This window comes from Eublepharis macularius, chromosome 4 (genome assembly GCF_028583425.1).
Source record: "Eublepharis macularius isolate TG4126 chromosome 4, MPM_Emac_v1.0, whole genome shotgun sequence".
NCBI lineage: Eukaryota > Metazoa > Chordata > Lepidosauria > Squamata > Eublepharidae > Eublepharis > Eublepharis macularius.
Window position 1 is genome coordinate 105,841,571 of NC_072793.1, and position 23,910 is coordinate 105,865,480.

Here is a 23,910-nt window from a genome sequence, read left to right on the forward strand (position 1 = left end):
ACCAGCACCGCTTTTACCCACGCCTAGAGGGGTATCCCCAGCCCCGCTGCAGCCCGTTCCGCTCTTGCCTGCGCCACGAGGTACGCCCCCCGTTCAACCACTACCGGGGCAGCCGGCACCGTTACAACCAGCGCCGATGTTGCCTGCACCAAGGGGACCCCCCCGCCACATCCAATTCCGGGGGGCCCTCCTCCACGGCTACCTCAGCCGAGGCCCCAACAGCCTCCGTTTCAACCTCAGCCGCAACCCATACCACTTGATTACTACCCGGCACCAGCTCCCGCAGCCAGGCAGCAAGAATTACCCATGGGTTGGGTGAAGTTAGAAGCCACATTTGATGGGGATCCTTCCAAATTAGGCTTTTTCCTAGTCCAAGCCCTGCAATTTTTCAACCGATGGGGACATCTATTCGGAGATGAAGCCAGTCAAATTGAACACTTGGGATCTCGTCTCCAAGGAAAAGCTGCAGACTGGTATGTAGGCCTGTATGATATAGGGGCCCCTGAGTTAAATACACTTCAAGGGCTAGTGGATGCACTCCGAGCTCAATATGAAGACCCTTTAGAGGAGACAAGAGCTCGAACAGAACTGCAGTCCATTAGGCAAGGCAACATGTCGGCCAGAGACTATGTTACAAAATTCCGACAGCTTGCCGCCAAATGCCCAAGGTGTGAGGAATCGACCAAAATAATTTTGTTCAAACAAGGCATGAATCCCAAGTTGTTGGATAGAGCCCTCATGCAAGATAACCCTCCCACCTTATTGAGGTGGATTCAATTAACTTGCGAAGTAGAAAACCGCATGCTAGAAGTCCGTTTAGTGGAACAACAACAACATGTGGGTCAAAGGCGCTCCTCAGTTCTCGTTAGGGGAGGCAGAGGTGCTGGATATGCTACCCGAGGAGCGAGAGATGCTAGATGGCAACAAGGTTTGTGTCTGCAGTGTGGCCAAAGCGGTCACTTTGCGGCGCAATGTCCGTACCGGCCTGTGCAACGAACTCCGCTCCAATTAAGACGTCCAGCCCCCGCAGCCTACCCAGCGCCACAGCGTCCGACACCAGCTCCTAGAACAACAAGAGGCAGGGGAGCTTCTCGTAGGAATCCTCCCGAAAGAGGGTTAGAGCTAGAGGAAATTATGGACTATGATTCAACAGCTCTAACCGGGGAGGAAAATCCAGAGAGCCCTACCTCGGGAAACGAAATGGATCTGTCGTAAAAGGACCCAAACGGCAGATCAAACCTCAGTCAGTTCCCACTTTGAACAGACCGCAAGGGTCCATACTCTTCATTCCAGTAACATTAGTGAATCCAGATAGAAAAATGCACATCTGTGTTCAAGCTCTTATAGACTCGGGCTGCTCTAGAGACATTATTGCACCAGCCCTAGTGAATGGATTAGTACTTCCCATTAAAGAATTGGAAACTCCAGTTATTTTCGAACAAATGGATGGCACTAACATGAATCCGGTCACTACTGAAACTGCGCCAGTCATAACAGGCATGGGGCAACATTGGGAAGTGAGATCGTTTGTAATTAGTGCCACAGCCAAATATCCATTGATTCTGGGAAGCAGATGGTTGTGGGATCACAACCCCTACATAGACTGGGCAGCTGGGAGTATCATGTTCACCCATGATACTTGTAAAAATCACCATTGGAATCAAAACTGGGGTACCAATCCTACCCTCACTGAACTCGCTCTTCTCACTCAAGAAGAAATCAACCAAATACACAAACAATACAGAGCTTACACTCAAGCGTTCACTGAAGAAGAAGCCAATTCCCTACCTCCCCATAGAAGGACGGACTGTGCAGTGGAGATATTGCCAGGCGCCTCTTTGCCCAAGGGCAGACTATATCCCATGAGCCCTAACGAGAGGGAAGAACTTCGTAAATTCATTGACACCAATCTTCAACGAGGATTTATTAGACCTGCTAACAGTCCACATGCGGCTCCAGTACTTTTTGTTAAAAAGAAGGATGGGGGATTAAGACTTTGTACGGATTTTTGGGGACTTAACGCAGTATCCTCCAGCAACTCCTACCCCATCCCACTCATCAGAGATTTACTCAACGTCATGGCTCAAGGTAAGATCTTTACAAAATTGGATTTAAAAGATGCTTACTTCCACGTTCGTATCAAAGCAGGTGATGAATGGAAAACCGCTTTTAACACGCCCCTCGGTCAGTTTGAGTATTTAGTTATGCCTTTTGGCCTGGCTAGGGCCCCTTCGGTTTTCATGTCCATGATCAATGAAGTACTGCATGAATTCTTATACCAAGGAGTAGTAGTATACTTGGATGACGTATTAATTTATTCAGAATCGGAAGAAGAACATGTAGAACTTGTGAAAAAGGTTCTGACCACTCTAATGTGTAACAAATTGCCCATCAAATTATCTAAATGTGAGTTTCATAAAACAGAACTCACTTACCTAGGCTATTGCATCTCCAAAGATGGTTTGAAAATGGACCCGGGCAAAGTACAAGCAGTCCAAAACTGGCAAACACCCTCTACCCGCAAGGAATTACAATCCTTTTTGGGCTTTGCCAACTTTTACAGAGAATTCATAGCGAACTTTGCCCAAATCTCGCTTCCCCTAACAGAACTATTGAAAACCAAAGACAAGGGAGAGCAAGCCAAAAAACCTGGGGCCAAGTTACGCTGGACGCCAGAGTGCCAGACGGCGTTCAACCACCTAAAAACGCAGTTTGTTTCTGAACCCGTCCTACAACACCCCAATGAGAATCGCCCCTTCGTAGTACAGGTCGATGCCAGCGACACCGCAATTGGAGGCGTACTTTTGCAGAGGGGGGAGGATGGACAACTCAAGCCATGTGCCTTCCTGTCCCGAAAATTTTCTGAAGCAGAAAGAAATTGGAATGTGTGGGAGAAGGAAGCTTTCGCTGTAAAAGCAGCACTTGCTGCCTGGAGACACTGGTTAGAGGGAGCCCGTCATCCCTTTGAGGTATGGACGGACCACAAGAATTTAGAAGCCCTACGCAGCCCCCAGAGACTAAATGCTAAACAGCTGCGGTGGGCGGAATACTTTTCTAAATTCAATTTCACTTTAAACTTTTTACCAGGCAAAACTAACTTTCTCGCTGATGCTCTATCACGCATGCCCCAGCACAAAAGCAAAAGGGAGGAGACAATAGACACCGTCTTTTCGCCTACGGAATTAGGGGGTGTGGTGACCACGCGCAGCCGCACAACCCAACCCCCTCAACCCGACCAGGGGTGGAGACTAAAATTGAAAGCTGAAGTGGAAAAGGAGGGGGGAAACGTGCCCAAAGACAAACTGCAACAATCTGAACAAGGAGAATGGCTTTGGGGAGACCGCTTCTATGTACCCAAAAGTCTAAGAAAGGAAGTTTTACAACGCTGTCACGATGCCCCTACGGCAGGACACTATGGGTACTTAAAAACACTCCATTTAGTACAACGCCAATTTTGGTGGCCGGGCATGCGCAAAGACATTTCCCAATACGTGGCGTCCTGCCCCATTTGCCTCAGCGCCAAATCCCGCAAAGACAAACCACCAGGACTATTGCAACCTCTAGAAACTCCAAGCAGACCATGGGAAACAATATCCATGGACTTTATCACTGATTTACCCCCCTCCAAAGGTCACAACTGTATTTTGGTTGTAGTGGATTTATTTTCCAAACAAGCTCATTTTATACCTTGCATCACTATACCTTCAGCTAGAAAATTAGCAGATATCTTTCTAAAACACATTGTAAAACTACATTCTTTTCCATCGAAGGTGATTTCGGATCGCAGCGGACAATTCGTTGCCAACTTCTGGCGGGAGCTTTTACAAATTCTGGGCATTGAACAAGGTTTAAGTTCAAGCCATCACCCTCAAACCGACGGGCAGTCGGAAAAAACTAACCAAATACTCGAACAATTCCTCCGCTGTTATATTAACTTTCAACAAGACAACTGGATCAATTTGCTCCCCCTCGCAGAATTTTCCTATTACAACAGTGTACATGCATCTACTGGAGAGACTCCCTTTAAGGTCGTGTATGGTTTTCACTTCAAACCCTTCCTGTTTGAAGCGCTCCCCCCTCCTACTTCCACAGCCAAAGACGTCTCGGATTGGTGAGGGGAAGCTGCTCAACAATGGACTCTAATCAAACAGCATCTAGACAAAGCCAAACAGGATTACAAAAAATACGCAGACCGCCATCGTGCGGCCGACTGGGACTTGCAACCAGGAGACCTGGTTTACCTATCCACAAAGAACTTGAAAGTAACGCAAACCAGCCGTAAGCTAGCTTTGAAATTTTTGGGACCCTTTCCTGTTAGAAAAGTAATAAACAAAGTAACTGTTGCCTTAGATTTGCCAAAGAATTTGCGCCACGTTCATGATACCTTCCACGTCAGTCTTTTGAAAAAAGCACCAGTAGCAGACCACTGGCATGCTCGGGCCCCTCCCATACCAACCTTAATTGATGATCAAACCCATTACGAAGTACAGCAAATTTTGGACTCTAAACTTAAACAGAACCAATTATTTTACCTTATCAGATGGAAGGACTTTGACTCTGGGTTTGATGAATGGGTGCACTCTTCACATGTACATGCACCCAGACTTGTCAGAACTTTTCACACTCGATATCCGCTCAAACCTGGGGGAGGGGTATCTTAGGGGAGGCAGAATGTCAGGATTGAACTGTATGTATGTAACCGAAGAGACTCCATATTAATTCTGTCAGTATTCTAAGTGCTTTGTTCCCAGGTGCCAAGATGTTCCCAGCAGCTATCTCACGGAAAAGGATTGTTTTGGCTATCGCATCTCCAGCCTTGGGAAACGTTCACTTTCTCAGCTTCAAAGGGATTGTTTTGAGAACTATGGGGGGAGGTTGGGCCTGCTGGGTTCTGATACTTCGTAACTCATGCTTTGCCTATCATTCGTAACAATACACGTGTACCAGCCTGGATATTGTATCCAGGCCCGTGGACTATAATGAATTCTTTCTTCAGTAAACTTTTGAAAACAACGGGCTTTTGTCTGATTGCAGAAGGTAGTCTGGAGTAAGGACATTATCTAGCCATAGTTCTGACAGGAGGGAAACACCTGAGGGAAGGCACAGCTGGGCCAAGTCAGGAGAGGGAACAAGCCTAGAAGGAGGGTGGGGCGGGGAAAGGAAACCCTATATAAGGTGGCTAGGAAGAGCTCTGAGGTGGTGGGTGTGAGTAAGGAGTGATGGCGTGGAGTGAGAGCAGAGTAGTGCAAGAATGGAGGCTTGGAGGAGAGTTCAGGGAGGAGGAGATGATGGAGGACGCAGGGGGTAAGCAGGCCAGGTTGAGCAGGCCAGCAAGTGGATTGAGAGGGAGTCAGGGTGATGTATACCACACCTCCTTCCACAGAGCAGGGTCCTGCAGCATCCCTGGTGCCCCTCTGACATCAGGGGTGGCCCAGCCGGCGCCCCGCCCAGCAGCGGCAGCAACAAGCCCTGACAAGGCTCACTTCTCAATAAACTTATTATGATCAAGGTTCAGTCCAGTCTCGGTAAAAGGCTCTCAGGTCCGCAGTTTCTCTCTCCACTGGTGCTCCACAGTTTCTCACCGTGGTTGCCCTGCTTGCTGCTGGAGATGGAGCAATTTCACCACCTTCTTGGGATTTTCAATTTCCCAAGCCAGCTGAATCCACCCCAGCAAGGTTCGCGGGTTATCTTGGATCATCGCCTTGGCCACAAGATCTGGGTTCAACCCAGCCCGGAAAAGTTATTCCTATCAAATGGTCAGAGACTGCAAGCTTAGATCTCAAATAACTTCGCTGCATGGGTCCAAAGATGCATGAGTTAAAGCTTTTAAGAACCTAAGAGTTCAGTACAGAAAAATTCTTGATAGGAATAACTTTTCCCTCCCCCTACTAGGCATATTAAACTCTTCAAACACCCCCTACTCTCCTCTACCCCCCCTTTTTTTGCTAGGTTCCCATCTATGTAGAGAAAGAAAGTACAGTGAGAGAAAGTAGAATTGTTATGATTAAAAATCCTTGGCAATGCTGATAACTGCATTCCTTCTTAGCATCTCATAGCTTCTCAAGCTGCATCTCCAGCAGTCCCAAAGTATGTCAAAGATCCTAATAACACTCCCAAAGAAGGACAAAAGTTCAGGCCTGCAGCACACCACACTGCAAACCCCCAGAATATGGCAGGGGCCATGACCCTGACAACAGGGCAAGTTCTGTTAGCAGCTGGGTGCAAGCAGGAACAAGCCCCAGTACTTCTGCCAGCACTGCAGGAGCCATTAGGCTCAGAACTGGCCAGCAATGCCCCTGATGGGTGTTGACTCACTTGTTGCTTCCTATTCCACTACTGCCAGTTGAACAGGCAGCCATGAGCTAACAATCATCACTCACCATAGAGACCAATCATCCTGGCTTGCTCATGTACCATTTTAACTTCCCATGCCACCCCTGACCTTTGCAGTTGTTGAGAAGACATCAGAGGAAAACAGCTATGATACAATTTTTAAGAAGTTTAATCTGACAAAAAAAGACACAGAGACCATTTGAAGACAACTATAAATGTTGCAGAAAGCTTTCTTTCAACACCACTATTTGTTCAGCTCAATGTAATTTGGAAGAGCCTTTCCAGGTGGTTAGCAGCTATTTAATCCTGAAAATGCTGGATTGTCTATCTAGAGACAAAACTGCCAAGAGCCTGCTGTGATATGTTCAGATAAAATTGTCTGCATCCTTTCCATTACTTAAACAGTAATGAATACAGAGTGTAAGCCAGAAGGGTCATTAGCTGCCTCTTGTTGGGATTGTCTGGATCTATTTCTGTCTGTTTTTCTCCAGTGCTAGCAGATTACTAGGTGAGGTCTGACCAAGCCCCATGTTAATCACGGTTCATGAAGACCAGTTGAGAAATGCTGACACATTTTTGAAGAAGTAGTCACGTGTCAATGGTACTTAGCTTGTTAAGTGATATAATAATTAATCCTGATAACCTTTACTGATTGCTAACCAGTGTGGTGTAGTGGTTAGACTGCAGGACTAGGATCAGGGAGACTCAGATTTGAATCACCACTCTACCATGGAAGCTCATTGGATGCCCTTAGGCCAGTCACACTCTCTCAGTCTCACCTACTTCACAGGGTTACTGTGCGGATAAAATGGAGAATCATGTAAGCCACTTTGGGTCCCACTGGGAAGAAAGGTGGGGTATAAATAAAATAAATAAACAAATAATGAACTGTCTATAAGCTCCCCTTTTGAGGAAAATGACTGAGACCTGGATGCAAAGTAATGTCAGAGTTTTCTGGATAATGCTTACTTTTTCCATTCATTGCTAATTTGCCTTCCAGCTTGGTCAGGATACTAGGACCATTTTGTTAGCTCATGGATTTTCTGTAATTGGAGACTCCCAGGGGAAATACAACCCTAATGATCTTTTTCGCTATTGCAGAATTATTTGATGTAGATGACCACCTGACAGAGAGATGAATACTGTAGACAGGTTTCATTTGTACCTAACTTTGCATCTTAAGATTTCTGAAGTTTCATATCATGTCCTCCTAGTCCACCCCAGTCTCCTGCATGCCCTCACCTACCAGGGAACTACAGAATGGGCTACATCAAGAAGTGGCAAAAATTATTCCTCTGCTTTGTGAGGGACCAGTCACAGAAGAGCAGGGAACAAACAGGGAAATGGCAATTTCTGCCAATTTCCCTTCAAGCTGTACTTCAGCACACAAAGTTGCATTATACTGTGTCTATCAATACCACTATTATCTACCCTTCAGGGTCTCAAGTAGATATCTTTCATATCACCTGTTACCTGATCCTTTTAAGTGGAGATGCCAGGGACTGAACCTGGGACAATTGTTCCTTGCAGTTCACCCCACCTGCAGCCTCCCCTGCCCCCCCCCAAATTATACCATATTGTGTTTCTGAAGGTCTACAACCACAAAGTACAGCATTACAAAGGTTCAGGATGCAGAAGATTGCAAAAGGAAGAGAGATAGGGTAGGGATCCATTCCAAGAAATCCTTCCATTTATTGTTCATATAATCCAATAGCTACAATCCAGAAAAAAACTAAGCACTGAAACCAGCTTAAGTGTTTTTAGTTCCATGTGGCATTAGGTTGTTTGCGGTCAGCAGTTTACAGTAGAACCAGTTCCCATATGAACGGCTGAGTAATCATAAGTGAGAAGAAGGCAAGTGATCTACATGTTTGTTTACCAGCTCTATCATTCAGTTTACAATCAAAATGTAAAATACTTAAAAATTTATAGTGTACAGACTCAGCTAGAATACATTACGTTATCAAGTCCTTGTAAAGGACTTGATGATAATCTGGTTTCACTGGACTTTCAGACAGTAAACAAATTGAATGAACATAAGATTTGGCAAGACAGTAAAACAAACAGAGCTTGATGCATGATGTTAAAAATAATCTTCAGGAAATTCCTACCACACCTCAAACCAAAAATTAGAGAAAGAGAGCTAAGCCACAATTTCAGCAGAGTCAAAGTATACCCTTATTTAAATAAATCATTCTTTGCAGCAAGGAACACATATTAAACTTCTCCACAGCCTATTACAGCAAATTGTACTACATCAAGTGCTTCAAATCCATTTCCTAGGGCAGATACTTCTTCTAGTGTTACAATGGATTTTAACAGCATCTCCATCTGACTCTTTCTAGAGTTTCTGGCACGCACATTGTCAGGTAGGAATTATTTCAGATTATTTTATTTTCTCAGTGGTAATGGGCAACAGGTGATTATAGAGCTTTAACTATAAATTTATGGCATATAGTCAAACCCATCCAATTACATTCATTACATAATTTTATTTTTTAACAACAATATATTGAGCACTCTTATATGCACGGATTCTAACTCAAAGAATGAAAAAGGAGTCTTGTTATATTTTCCAAATTAAACAAATGATTAGTGAATGCTGAACATTAAATGTAGTTATTTCTTAAGATGTTCTTGATTATTTAGTAGCACATGGTTATTTTGTGTAGGTATAACTTTTATTCAAAGAAACAGATGCCAAATACCAGCAAATTATATAATACAGCACAGCTCCTAGTCAAGCATTTGAAGCCTGATCCTACATTCCAAGGCACAGCAACAGCGGAATATAAATACTGTTGCCAGTTTCTCATCCTTTTAACCCCTTTTCTAAGGCACGCTCCCTGCTTCGCGGAAATATTATTCTGCATGCCAGTATTCTGAAGAAACCCTGTGTAGTTAAGGTGCACCCCCAAAGTACTTTAGGGACCCAAAGAGGGGCTGATGTCAAGTGGTTCCATTGCACTGTATCCTTGCCAGAGCATCCCAATTGCGCCAACACTAGCACTACATTGTGCTAATATAGTAATGTAGCAGGATGGTTTACAAAAGCAAGCGTGCTGCTTGGCTTTCCTGCATTTGCTTAGTATAGGATGCTGTGCTTGGTCCAATAAAATAAGCAGCATGCACTGCTACCACTTAAATTGGGTGAGATCAAGCTATTTATCTATGTATTAGTCATTTAATTTGCTTGTCATGTTGCTTCAATCATTTCTAACATGTTTAATATATAAAGTACTTATTTTAAAAATGAGTTTGAGTTGCAAACATGGAAGTGTGAAAACTTTGAAATATATACTTTGAAAAGATTCTAATTCATACAAAGCTAACAACTTAAGGCCAGACTTAAATAAGAAAAACATGATGAGTAAGGTTATCTGGACGAAATGCAGGATGTAGCTGAATGTTGTCTCCAGTAACACTTTGGAAGAAGGAAGAGTCTTGAGCCTTCTGTTCTAAATAAAGCCATACCAAAAAGTAAACATTCAAAATAATTTTCTTAGCAATTTTAGGAAAGATGGGGGATTAACGTGAAGAAGCGAAGTCATTGTAAAGACAGAGTAGTCAGGAAGATTAACTTGGATTAGTACATCACTTTCTCTACAACTGGATTATAAAAACCATTTTAATCATTGTATAAGACTTTGCATTGTATAAGACTTTTGTTTACTCCTTTATTATTTGAGCTCATAAAATGAATGTGTACTTTGAAAACTGGGTAAAGAAGATAGCTAGAATTTACAGCTGTAATAAGACTCCAGCTTCCCCCTCTGCTTGCTTATTTTAATTTATTATCTTAGTTTTTAACACTGGGAAGGGACTACAACAAGTCTTGGAACAATCCTCAGATTTTATAGAAAAACATGTTTTGTGATACTTGGCAATCAAAAGAGATGACTACACAACATTTTATTTATATTTCCAGTTCATAAGCAATATTCTCATCTTGACTTTTTAAATATATTCTGAAATGAAGCACCGAACCATCTCCTGCAATACTAGCCATGAAGTCATGCCAGATCATGATTCTACTTTTTGGTGTATTTTATTTTCAAAATAACATATATTTATTATAAAGTGTACACAGCAAGAACAATTAAAATTTTTAAAAGATAAAAGTCTGGATATCAGACAGCATGGTAAAAATATACATAGTTATAATATTACATATACAAGGATGGATCAAATGACCAAAAACAATTGTATCCAAATAATAAGTATCAAATAGACAACTGATGGACTATCTAAAACAAATGGACCATACGCGTTTTGGCCGCTGAAAGGCCTTCCTCAGTGGTCAATAAAATATATTGGTAAGCCACACACATCCAGGAGTAATTAAAACCAGTAATATAATTAAATGTCTGCCCCATCAATTAACTGGATATTGAATACACGGGACCTTAACATCGGAATTTAGAACTTAAAGTAACAAGTTATGAAATTTCTAGAATCATGAGAATGAATTTTATTTTAAAATTGCTTAATAGAACATTTTAATCTTTGTAGCATCTTTGTGTTTGAGAAACACAAGCCAAAAGCTTCCATCCAAACTTCAACAATCCATGCTACATGGCAAATTCCATTTGTAATTTAGTGGACTTTAAAAGTAGTCCGTTCAAGCATGTCCAAAGAAAAAAATTTCCAACTGTATATTGCCTTTGAACATGCTTAAAGTTGCTTATCCAGCCAAGGAAAGTATATTTTACCTTGTCAGTAAGAACACTCCCTTCATATAATTCCTTTCAAACCCGTATAGATTTGTTTAAATTGGTAAGGTTGCTGAAACTTAGGGATTTCTTTGGAACGACTCCAATAACACAGCATGTTCCTGCAAATCTGCGCCCACATTCAACTTTCGTCCCTGCTTGTACAAACCACAAGATACAGACTTTTGAAGCAATGATACTTAGAGACATTGAGGCATTATAAAAAGATTTTCGCTCAAGAAAACATAATCTTCAACGAGATGAATATGGTGCCCTCTGCAGGCTTATGTTGGACACTTCCATAGTCATCAAGGAGGCGGATAAAGGGAGTGCCATTGTTATTCTAAATAAGACAGATTATGTGACGTCAATTGTCTGATGAGAATAATTATAAGTTCATTACTACTGATCCTACAAAGCATATCACTGGCATTATTAAAAATTCTTTGGATGAGGCTCTGGCTCTGGGAGTTATTAATGAGCAAATACATAGGGCACTACTTAACCCTTTCCCCAGAGTACCAGTGTTCTACACGTTGCCCAAGATACACAAACCAGGTTTCCCTCCACGGGGCCGCCCGATAATTTCAGGGTCAAGCTCTATTTTGGAACCGATAGCTAGGTATTTAGATTCTTTCTTACAGCCCTTCGTTAAACAGGTTGATTCCTACATCCAGGACACACGAGCGTTCATCAATGTGGTGGAAGGGATGGTGATCCCTCAACAAGCCGTTTTTGTTACTTTAGATGTTGTCTCTCTTTACACCAATACACCTCACGAGGAAGCCACTGATACCATCAGGCTGGTTCTGGAACAACGTAATACTTTAGTACCTCCCACTTATTTTCTTTTAGAACTTTTGGATATAGTGCTCAGTCATAATTATTTTAGATTTCAGGATCAGTTTTTTCTACAGACACATAGGGTAGCCATGGGCTGCTCCGCAGCTCCGAGCGTGGCAAATCTGTTCATGGCCCGTTTAGAGAAGGATTTTTTTCAAAATAGAGAACAGAATCCGTTTTCTTCTGGTATATTGATTTACAGGAGATTTATTGATGATTTATTTTTAATTTTGGATAATAGCTCCCTAGTTCAGGAATTTTGCGACTGGATGAACTTCATAAATAGTAATATTCGATTCACTTGGATGGCTGACAGTAATTCTATTAACTATCTTGATGTTACTATTTTTCGAACCCAGGACAACGTGGTGGGGGTTCGTCCCTTTAGGAAAATGACGGACAGAAATGCTTTCTTACATTTCCAGTCATTTCATCCACCGCATCTACGTTGCAACTTACCTTTCAGCCAGTTTTTACAGCTTAAACAAAATTCTGCATTGTCACAAGACTTCAATATTAGCAGAGAACGCTTGGGAAAACAGTTTTCCTCTAAGGGCTACCCGGAACATATTATCAGCAACTGTAGGGACCAGGCTTCCCAACACAATAGACAGGATTTATTTTAAAAAAGTATAAAAAGACAGAGGAGAGGTTCACCTTTGCATTAAATTATACTCCTCTGGCAAAACACATCCGACAGGTAGTGCTAAAATACTTGTCATAATATGCCAAGGGTAGCATTTCGTAGAACCAGAAGCTTTAGGGACCATCTAATACACTTGGATCTAGCTGACAGTAGACCAAGCAGGGAGTTGCCGAGGGGCCACTTTAAGTGCGGATGATGCTCCACATATGATTTAGTGATGTCTCCACAACAAGTTAAAGACCTGGGATTACGTTGTGAGTTTTTTTCAAATTGTAATACTCAAAATGTGGTGTATGTCATTGCTTGCCCCTGTAAAAAAATATATGTGGAAAACACCAGTCGAGTTATCAAGGTTCGGATTCAGGAACACCGTTCCAGACTACATCGTAAAGTGGAGGAAGCCCGTCTGGTGTTGCATTTTCTGAAGAAAGGACACAGAGATAATGATTTTTTGTACTCAATTCTACATGTGAGCAAATTTAAGGACGATTCTTTTGCACGAAGGGATTTGTTGAGAAGCATAGTGGATACACAGATTGCAATCAGTGGAACCTAATGGACCTAACATTAACTGTGACTTATCAGCATATTGTGAGGACTTTTGACAGGGGTTCTGGCCCTTTAACATTTCTCCGATGCATGATGATTTAAGAAACGCCTTGTGTTATGCTGTGCACACGCCACTGAGTGAGCGGCCATTGTGTCTAGAAACTTTGTGTGACTTTCCGTGATTGGTTTTTGTAAGTATACCTTGTATCTTTAGGATTTGATTACTTTTTTGACCACATTGTTAATAAAACGTACATTATTTTCCACAGTTGTAACTGACAGGAAGAAGGGGCTATCAGAAACGGGATTCCTCGCATGCAAACCTGTTGCGGTTACTACCTATTGGAATGTGGGATAATTAAATCCTTGCAAGCTTATAGCTGCTATGAATACAATTTGGTCTGTCACCTATTAAGTCTAATGTTTTTTGCAAGCTTGTAGCTGATGTTGATATAATTTTCGGATTCTTTATATAGTATTCTGTGGTATAAGAGGGTACAGCTGTTTGTTGCGAGCATTTGCACTTCAAATTGTATATTGTGTAGCACGTTTGCACTTTGTAATTTTTGTATATTGTATGATGCTCCTACTTGCGACTGCACTGTACTTCCTATGAACTGTTTGTAGCCAGCTTTATAACCACTTAGAGTTTTGGTTGAAATTGCTATTAACTTGATGATAAAAATTTATTTTGTATATAGTGGATATAACATATCTTTAAATTGCTTTAGTCAGTAGGTCATGGTCTGATATTCGTTTATTGGTGACGTTGTTCCGTGACTCTCTCTATTTTGGGTGCTTTACTGTTTATTTACAGCATGCATGTGAATTTTAAGAGTTTTATAAACTACTGTGGACAGGATCCCACCCTCAATATCTCATAACCTAAAATCAAAATTAAAGAAAAGTAACAGAGGTAAGGAAAACTGCTGTGAGGAATAGATGTAAGCAATAGAAGTGAAGGAAACATTGAAGAAGTGATCCAAGAGAAAGGATCCTACTCTGGGATATCCAAAAGGTAAAATAGCATTTCCATTTAGAGATGTGGAGCTAATGTAATGCAGTGGTTACAGGGTTAGATTAAGACTGGGAGTTCTGAGTTCTAATCTCCACAATCTTGATCCCATCACACTTTCTCAACCTAATCATAGTCACACTTTTTCACAGGGCTGGAAGAAAAAGCATACATAGGGTCCTGAGTTAAATGGAGGAAGACTAGGATAAAAATGTGTTAGATGGGATGGTGATTAGAAGTTTTTCTGGAATTCAGAAGGTCGTATTCAATTTATGGACGAGTTCCCAGGCAGGAGAAATTATCTGCCAAGCTTGTTAGTTTCAGAGAGCAAATGTCTGGATGAAGTATATGTCAAAATGGAGGAATCTTTACAGATTAAGAACTAAGATGCTGCAGAAGAGGGGCTTCTCCACACTGATTTAATGAGATTAGGTTTGTGAATGTGGGTTTCATTTGAGAACCACTGTAAAACAGTACCATATCTAGAGAACATATATGTTTGATCATATATGGTTTATTTATACTTGTGTATTTCTCTCAGGTATTTATCTGACACTATGCCACATTCAATCCTTAATAGAGCAGGAGTTTGCCACTCAATCTGTTGAGTAACAAACATGGCATCTGTTCAGAAGATCCATCATAGGGTTTGATCATATCAACTGTATTGTGGCTGCCAACATGGCACAAAGCTTCCTTTCTGGCAAGTGTGCCTCTACTTTCCTTTCCCTTTATTACCGCAAAATGTAGTGTACAGTAATACTTTTTCCTATTTGTACTTTAGCCTACTCTTCATATTAAACCATCTACTTACATTTTAAATAAAAAGTTTAAATGACTTCCATGTACAATATCCAGTTACACTTAGAAATATAAAACATATACCAGTCTCTTTGAAAATGATGAGAACATCTGATCATTGCTGTTCTTACAAGATGTTTTTCAGTTGAAAAGTAACAACCTCTTATGTTAGCACATTGTCTGCTCACATTTCATGGGGATGATAGCTGAAGGGAAGAGTCAGAACAGTGCAGTGATGTGATGTGTAAACATACCTACCTAAAATGTTGAACAAATCCAATTCAAAATTATACCAAACTGCTGGTGGGCCTTGCTCTCTCACCAGAGGCAGGACTAGACCCCCCTCCCCCCAGGTCTTAAAAATCTACGAACCCCTCCTCCAGAAAGCAGATGGAAGGAACAACCCAATCTGAACATCCTCCATTACTGAGACAGAGAGGAGATTCTGCCTCAATTAATGCAGAATAATCTACTAAGAAGTTGATATTCAAGCTGTATACATGTAAGATTTTTTTGCCTCCAAATCTTCCAAAGTAACTTTTAAAGTCTCAGAACAGTTTGATTATATTATTTCATAATTAAAACATTTTTGTCTCTTGCCAATTACATAAATATTGGTGTTTCCTGTACCACAATTTTATTATGCACAAACTTCATCTTATTTTCTTCTTCCCACAGGATACCACATCAGTTACTAACATGGGACTCTTAAATCTACTATTAAGTCTCTCTCTTGTGTTTGGAGCCACAGTGTTCTGTCAATATGAAGGCGAAGAATTTGAGGATGAATTTGAGGATGAACTGGATAATGAATATCCAGCTGTTTTTCGCCTTATTCCTAGTGTAGACTATACTATTCCTTACCCTGCCATATCTGCTAAGTGTGCCAAAGAATGCTTTTGCCCACCTGCTTTCCCGGCATCAATGTACTGTGATCATCGTAAACTCCAGACAATACCAAGCATCCCTTCTCACATCCAACAACTCTATCTACAGTATAATGAAATTGAAGCTGTCCCCCCAGAATCCTTTGTGAATGCCACTGCTCTGAGAGAAATTAACCTTGACCACAACAAGATTAAGTCTGATAAAATTGAAAATGGTGTCTTTGCCAAACTTTCAAACTTAGTACAACTTCATCTAGAACACAATCTGTTAGAGGAAATTCCATTCCCTCTGCCCAGAGGCATAGAACGACTGATCCTAGGTTTCAATAAAATTTCCAGGATATCTGCAAAAGCCCTGAAAGGTTTAGAAAATGTAACAATGCTTGACCTTTGTAACAACCATCTCAGTGATTCTGAAATAAAAGGAAAAGACTTTTCAAATATGCAAAGCCTAATGCAGATCAACCTTTGTGGCAACAAGCTACAAACCATGCCTCCTGAGTTACCATTTTCACTTATGTATATTTCCCTTGAAAATAACTCAATTTCCTTCATTCCAGATAATTATTTCCAGAAGTTTCCAAAAATTATTGCTCTAAGAATGTCATACAACAATCTGCATGAAGTTCCATATAGTGCTTTTAACCTACCTAATCTTGTGGAACTCAACCTTGGCCACAATAAACTGCAGCAAGTATTCTATATTCCAAGAAGCCTGCAGCATTTATACTTGGAAGATAATGACATAGAAGGTTGGTTACTTACTTTAAAGTGTTCATTGCCCTCTTATCCTTAAAAAACTAGTTACTGGAATATTTATACTAGTTGCAATACTTCATAAATACCTTAAGGTTATGAATTACATCTGATAACAAAGGGGAATAAGGGTGAGAATGGTAGAGTATCTTCATAATTCTCTTGATTCACTCAGTGACTACTTTGATTTTTGTATTAACTTTTTTATAGTTTATATTGCATTTTAAATTGTTCGTAAGTCACTTCATGAACAATCTAATTTGGTAGACAAGGAAGACATTTTAAAATACATGCATGTTCTTCCAAGATACTTCCTCATCCAGTAACTTATACATAAAAAAGTATATACTGATACTAGAAACTTGATGCAGCTTCCAGAATACAAATAAAACAAAACCAGATAAAATGATCAAATATAGTAAGACAAAGTATTATTAATAAGAACCTGTAAAAACAAGGTGATAAATTAATATTTGTCAGAACAATGACTGAAAACTTTAAACAAAATACAGAATACGTTTTAAGGGCTAGTGTAAATTCTTCCAACTTCTTCTAGACTTTCAACAAAGTTGTTCAAAGCGGGAAAACTGGAAGTTCAGTCTGGTAGAAACAAATAGACTAGAAAACATTGCAGCTTAAAATTCAGGAATCAAAATCCAAAGCTTATTTTTTACAAGGTACAAGAGTCTAGAACAGTTAAGTCAGCAGGATGGTCTTTGCTCTGCTCCTGTGAGTTTTATAAGGGCTTAATAAGAGAACTAGCATAGTACAGTAGTTAGGGTAGGTGTCCCCAACCCTGCTGAGTTTGTGGACACTTCTGGAATTTTGAGAAATATTAGTGGGCACTACCATAAAGTGGAGGAGAGCCATGTATGTGATCCTGAGAAACCTGAGTTACAGTACAAGATACAGACCTAGGAGGCACATATTCAAATCCCTACTGGGTCAGGAAGCACACTGGGTGACCTTGGTCCAATCCCACACTCCTTCTCTCAATCCATCCTGCCTCACAAGAATGTTATAGAGAGAATATGGAAAAGGGCACCCAGCTCTGTATTTCTTTAACTAAGCAACAGGAGCTATAGTTTCAAAGTGAATAAAGACTAACAGTGTGAAGTGAAATCCAGCTGGAAGAGATGTTAGCAAGAGGTCAGAACTGTTGGAGGAGTAAATTTGCCATTTATTAATGGGTGTCAATTTCCATTCCCATATGCAGTCTGGTATTTAGCTCTTCTACTTGGAAAACAAGCTTCTTTTATTACCTTCAACTAATATACTGGGCTGCACCCTCCTAGAGGGAAAAGATATGGCCATGATCATCCCAACTGACTACTGACAATTGCTCTGTGCTGCAATGTCTTTGAAAATAGTTCAGAAACAACAGCTACACTACAACATCTCCTCACGAGTATAGGAAAACATCAATTGCACTAGGTGCCAGGGAACTTCTAGACTAGTGTGTATTTTTAAAGCTTCTCCTAACTTTGGATAAGTATGCACCTCCCTCTGCCTGAGTTCTCCCACATTTCACAGAAAGTCACAGGAGAGCTCTAAACACACCTTTCAATTTAGTAAGAACTGCTGTAGGAAGAAATTGGTATTTCTCATAGATGCCTTGAGAATCTGGATCAACAATCAAGAGGAAGTTCCTCAGTCCTCTTCATAGATCATGCAAGAGAAATGCAAATCTATTATTTGTTTAGGTCAGAGCACAAATAACTTGCATGATGCAAAAACAGGGGTCTGGGTGTGGATATAAGCAATAATGTGCATAGAAACTGTGGATCTAACATTTCTGATAAAGGCATCTCATGATGCTAATTGGCCATCCAGGAATGCTTCATGTGTGGGCACTACACACACAGTCAGATTGAACAGAACCCTTTTAGCTATTTTTAAACAGGTTTAAATCAATTGATTTTATTTTTTTGTGGCTGTTTTCTAGGCTATTCAGCACTTTGAGCAAAAGAGGTGTAGTGTAATTGTTTTAATTATTTTAAATGTAGAATATTCAGTATATGTACAAAACATGAAAATATAAAACATGCTTTGAAAACAAAAAACAAGATAAACCAAAATTACTTCAGTTTCTCCTAGTTACAGCTTTGGGAAAGTTATGTTGTTGTACTTATATAAGCATCCAATCCTATTTTGAATACTGAGTACAAAACACACACATAGAAATGCACTATTTTATGGTTGCTGATGTGTGTAACCCAGACACAATTTGATTTATTTTATTTGAAACTCAGAGGTTAATTGTGTATATGATTAAATGCATAATGTATGCAGCATTAGCAAAATAAAAAGGTGAATATACCACACTCCCATCACCCACATGCCATGTTATAAAGACCAATTTGTCTTGTCAAACTCTCTTGAAAAAGACTGACATGTTACATGTTACAGATCCTACATGGCAGTGGCTAGAAATTGCCATTGCATGGCTGTAACAACGATTAAAGCACCTTTACCATGTGGATTTCCATCATGGCATGCAAAATGTTCACAACAATAAATGGGTATCAGCTAGTATAGCATCAAAACTGGAAGGCAGCAATTCATATAATAACCTAATCTATGGGTTTCAGTCACCTTCTTACAGTAGCCAGAGACTTCTACCTAAGGGTCATGACACACAGGTCACACCTTACTTCCAGTTTTCAAATATCCCTCTATTTGTTCAATTCAGACATCACGGCATTAACTACAGCTGAGAACCTAAAAGTGCCATCCTAAGCAGTTACACTTGTCTAAGTCGATTGAAATCGGTAGGCTTAGAAGGGTTTAATTCTGCATCTGATGGCATTGCAAATCACTGTTTGAACTTCCAGAAACTCAAACAGGGAGAGTATGGTTTACAGATCCATCTTAGTTTTGAAAGTTTATAAATGTACTACCTAAGATGGCCTTAGTTATGATTTGTCAATTCATTCATCACATTAAACTACAGTTCACAAAAGCAATGGTCTTAAACCCAATTTTAACCATGGTTTAAGACTGCAGCTTGCCAGGCAATCCAAAATGATGGTCTGTCATCAGATGTCATTAAGCTTCATTAATCATGGCTTAACAATGATGCTGTATTATGATGCCATATGATGCCAGGGACAGAGCCTTTTCTGTAGTGTACCCAGGAAAGCTACCTGGTACCTTCTCTGTTGCGTTTTATGCACAAGGCAAAGTCAACTGTTTGCCTGAGCTTTTGGAATAGAATTTCTCCCCCACTTTCCTACTGTTACCCAATTCATGGTAATCTAGCTATTGTGCTGCTTTTGCTGATCTCATTTTGGTCCCCTCTTCAGTTTTATTTGGTGTTTTAAGTTGTTAATTATTTCAATGTATTTTAAATGTTTTGTTAGTATTTTTTAAGTTGCCTTGTGGCCTGTGTTTGGAGAAAGGTAGCATTGGATTTTTTAAAAATAAATGGGCCATATAGAGAATATTTCATATGTTGTTTAGAAACAGGTTTAATTCCATTCACTACCACAAACTTAGCTAAGCACAGTTATTTCCTGATTAAGTAGTATCTTAAGACAGCAAGCATGAATTCTTGTTATATAGCTTATAGACTGTTGATGGAAGGCAGGTAAGATCAACTTTCATAAACTCCATCCGCAGGATACAATCCTATATTTATTTTTCACAATGGCAAATATTACTTCATTAAAAACTAGTATGTTCAGATTTTGACTAAATTATTTTTGGTTTTTTTTACAGTTATAAATATTACTTTACTGTGTCCTTCTATTGATCCACTGAACCTCAACCACTTGACCTATATTCGTGTGGACCAAAATAAGCTCACAGCCCCAATAAGCACGTATGCCTTCTTCTGCTTTCCTCACATACGCAGCATTTATTATGGTGAACAAAAAATTAGTGCCGATCAACAAACACAACTGAGGACTCCAGTGTTCCAAAGATATTTGACTGCAGAAGAATATGATGAAGCAGAAGAAAACCATGAAGCAGAAGAAAACCTGGAGGAACAAGATCAAGATCACAGAGGAAGGGATGAAGACTACTTTGACGCTTACTTATATTAAGTGATTATAATGTGAAGCATATGATAAATAATGCCCATTTTAAAAGCAAACTGAAACCTTCATGAGACCCATTCCAGAGAGTACAAATGTTGGAAGGGAGAGGCAAGAAAGTTCAGTTCTGTGAACAGTGCTTCACTTATGGCTACTTAAACCAACTAAATCACAATTTTTCAACTATATAAAATGTAAGAACAGCTTTGTTTGCATTCATTTTGTTTAATCTAAACTGAATACAAAGGAAAAATTACACTTCTATATTCTGGGTCAGATTCAGAGAACTTCAAGAGGAGCCAACCTGCATTTTTTACTGCCTTCTCTTATCTCCTGGAGCCTTCCACATATGAGGAGCAACTTTCAGCATCAGGCTGAAAGAAGCATCAAAGGAAGCTGTAGCTTGATTGGGAAACCAGCTGAAACCTTAGAACTTCCTTACATAAAGGCACCCTTGGATCCAATCTGCTGATTCAATGGAAATTTGTACCTGCAATATGTAACTACAACCCACTGTTAAGTATGCATAGCGATACACTTTTATATTTCATGCTAAATGCAAAATCAGCTCCTAATAAATCAAGCGACAAAGTAATCATTGCCTTAATGGATCTGGCCTGCTCTTGGCATTTCATTATTAGCATGTGTTTGACCACTTTATAATATATAAATATATATATGTATCTATGACAACTAGACGTTAAAAGTAATTTAAAATGCACTATAGCAATAGCTTTTGCCAGAATTCACATTTTGCCATGCCATACATAGCATGATATTGAAATATCTGCTCAAGAGTTCAGAGTAATAAACTGCAATATTAGCCACTGGCTAAAAGAAAAATTAAACTATCCATGTGATCTGCATGACAGTGCCTTCCAACCTATTAACAGTCATCACCACTCCAATAAGTTTTGTATTTCAGTCAGAACATAGGTAACGCATTTCTTTTGACATTGTTAGTGACAATGCAAGTCTGTCAATAACATAAATTTACTGTTTTGAAAAACCAATTAGTAATTCTATTTTACTCAGTCAACTTCCAAGCCTTTTCATAAATATGTGCAATATGGATCCAGACTCAGTGTGTGCGCACTGAGCTAAGATTTACATGGCTAGATAATATTTGAGACAATGATGCATTATTCAGAAATTATATCACATGTAAACATTAACCATTAATGTATAAAATAATTAAAAAATGTATTATTTTTTCATAGCAGATTTTGCCTCTGTACTATGGATATAATCTTTGTATGAATATAAGCTTTGATGAACTGTAAAAGAGAAATTATATTTTCTTTAACCATTGAATAGATCTTATGTGCTTTGCTGTGCCTTTCTAAAAATTAAAGTTTCTGTTTTTGTGAAACGGTCTTGAAATGCAGCTTTCGAGTACTACAGGCTTAGGAAAATAAATTTTTCCTATCTAACATATTCTGCATTATTACTAAGCATTTTAATTTATTAACATTCTAAAATATGTTGCTGAACTAATTTCCATTTTTAACTGTTTTCTAAAACAGAATGACAAAGGCAACTTCAAATGATATACTTAAGAGCCAATAAGCCGCCTTGATCTACAAGTAAAGGGAGCATAAAAATGTTTTAATAAATAAAATAAATATATGTTAAAATGAACTGTAAGAATAGCATGAGAAGAGCGTGTCAAGAATTACCATATTTGCTGGACCAGCTCACGGGGCGCAGGGGGCAGGCAAGATGGCAGAGACTCACAGACACCAAAGTAGTATTTAAAAGGCCACAATGTTACTGAGTACAGCTCGCAAGGAGCCTTGGCACCATATGGGGCACAAATCCCAGCATCGGCTGACCTGCCTGCTAGCCAATGACTCCTCACCCTCACAGCCATGGGGTGACAGTATTTGGGATGCCCCATGGGTATAAACCTCTGCATGAATCACCCACCACTTGGAAGTGAGCATGCTCCGACAGCCCCCAAGCTAGGCTTCTTCCTGGCAAGCATCTCTCCCAAGGGCCCCTTAAGGGGACTCCCAGCTATGGCAGGAAAGTGCATGCAGGCCACATTTCCCCCAAAAGGATCCATGCCCAATGCCTTTTTCTTTTTTCTTTTCTTTCAAGCTCCTTTTATCCAATGATCTTGAGCAGCAGATAAGGAGTCTTTATTTCTTTAAGGAAAATATGGTGGAGAGATACTGTCGTGGGCTCTGAGTCCTCAGAGGATGAAGACCTCAGGGAGGATGACAGGAGTGGGGATATTCCAAGCCCCTCCAGAGTCAGCCGCTTGGAAGACCAGCATAGAATGGAACAGCAGGAACCCTTGCCGGAGCAGGCTGAGGAATCCAGGGCAGACTCAGAGACAGAGGCTGTTCCCTTACCTGCACCAGCACTGGAGACCAGGGCACCATCTCCACCCAGCTCCCCTGAGCCTGATAGGCAGTGCAGAGTGCGGCAGCGTCTTGCTGCACAGGAAAGGAGGTGAAGTGCAAGGCTTCAGGCACTCAAACAGCGGCGTAATGACCTTGAGTCTTAACAGGATGCAGCGCTGCCCTGAAGGTGAGAGCTCTTAAGCCAGGATGCCCTTTCCTTCGTTGCAGAAGCACCTGCGCACAGACCCACCTGGCTCTACTGCAACCCAGCTCTGCTCTGACTGCTTTCTTTCTGCTTTGAATTCGGCTCCCTGGACTACGCTCCCTGCTTGCTCTCCGGTCGGCTTGGTTGAACTCTGGACTTTTAGAGAAGCTCATGGCAGACTCCCTGCCTGCATTCCAGCACAGATACTTGACCACAGTCAATGTAGTCCTTGGGTCTCTATCCACCAACATATATGGGACTATATTATCTTTTGATACAGAGATAATTTAGTTAAAATAGGGCAATTCATAATTCACGATAAAATGTATACTCCTTCAGAATGTATACTCCAATATCATATGGATTAGGGAATCAACTTTTTTCAATACGCACTGGCAGAGTCTCCGAGTAAGGCAAATTATGGTATCTCCCATATAGTACGGCTTAGGGGGCAGCGTTCAGGCATGCAAGTATAAATGCTCTACAGTAGTGAGGAACTGTTAGAAGTTTAGTGTAGGCTGGAATAGTTGGAGGTGGAAGGATACCAAAGAACTGAATGGAGCATACTCTCCAAGTTCATATAACTGAGCTAGAATAATCTAGATCTTTTATGCATTTCTTGATAATTAGCAAAGATTCGCTTTCCCCAAATCTCAGTATATCATCCCTTGGTAGACTGAGACTAGATAGTTTCTCATCTATTTCTTGCATCCAGCAAGAGTAGAATTGGTCTTGATTTAGCTTGTAAAGCAGACTTTCCTTCTTAGTGGAA

The 23,910-nt window shown here is 40.4% G+C and overlaps 2 protein-coding genes across 2 annotated transcripts in view; one reads left to right on the forward strand and one right to left on the reverse strand.

The window, feature by feature from the left end:
• CENPP (centromere protein P) overlaps window positions 1-23,910 on the reverse strand; it is a 270,026-nt gene that overhangs the window by 201,634 nt on the left and 44,482 nt on the right. The window lies entirely within an intron of this gene.
• OMD (osteomodulin) lies at window positions 8,503-22,023 on the forward strand. Its single transcript, XM_054976143.1, has 3 exons — window positions 8,503-8,702; window positions 15,578-16,538; window positions 20,263-22,023. The coding sequence occupies exons 2-3, from the start codon at window positions 15,599-15,601 to the stop codon at window positions 20,589-20,591; spliced, it is 1,269 nt and encodes a 422-aa protein (XP_054832118.1). The 5' UTR covers window positions 8,503-8,702; window positions 15,578-15,598; the 3' UTR covers window positions 20,592-22,023.

What these genes read in the sequence shown, in the direction of transcription:
- OMD (XM_054976143.1), top strand. Translation starts at nt 15,599, where the DNA reads ATGGGACTCTTAAATCTACTATTAAGTCTCTCTCTTGTGTTTGGAGCC. An exon ending in GGAAGATAATGACATAGAAG is followed by an intron (nt 16,539 to 20,262) that starts GTTGGTTACTTA and finishes TTTTTTTTACAG; the next exon opens with TTATAAATATTACTTTACTG.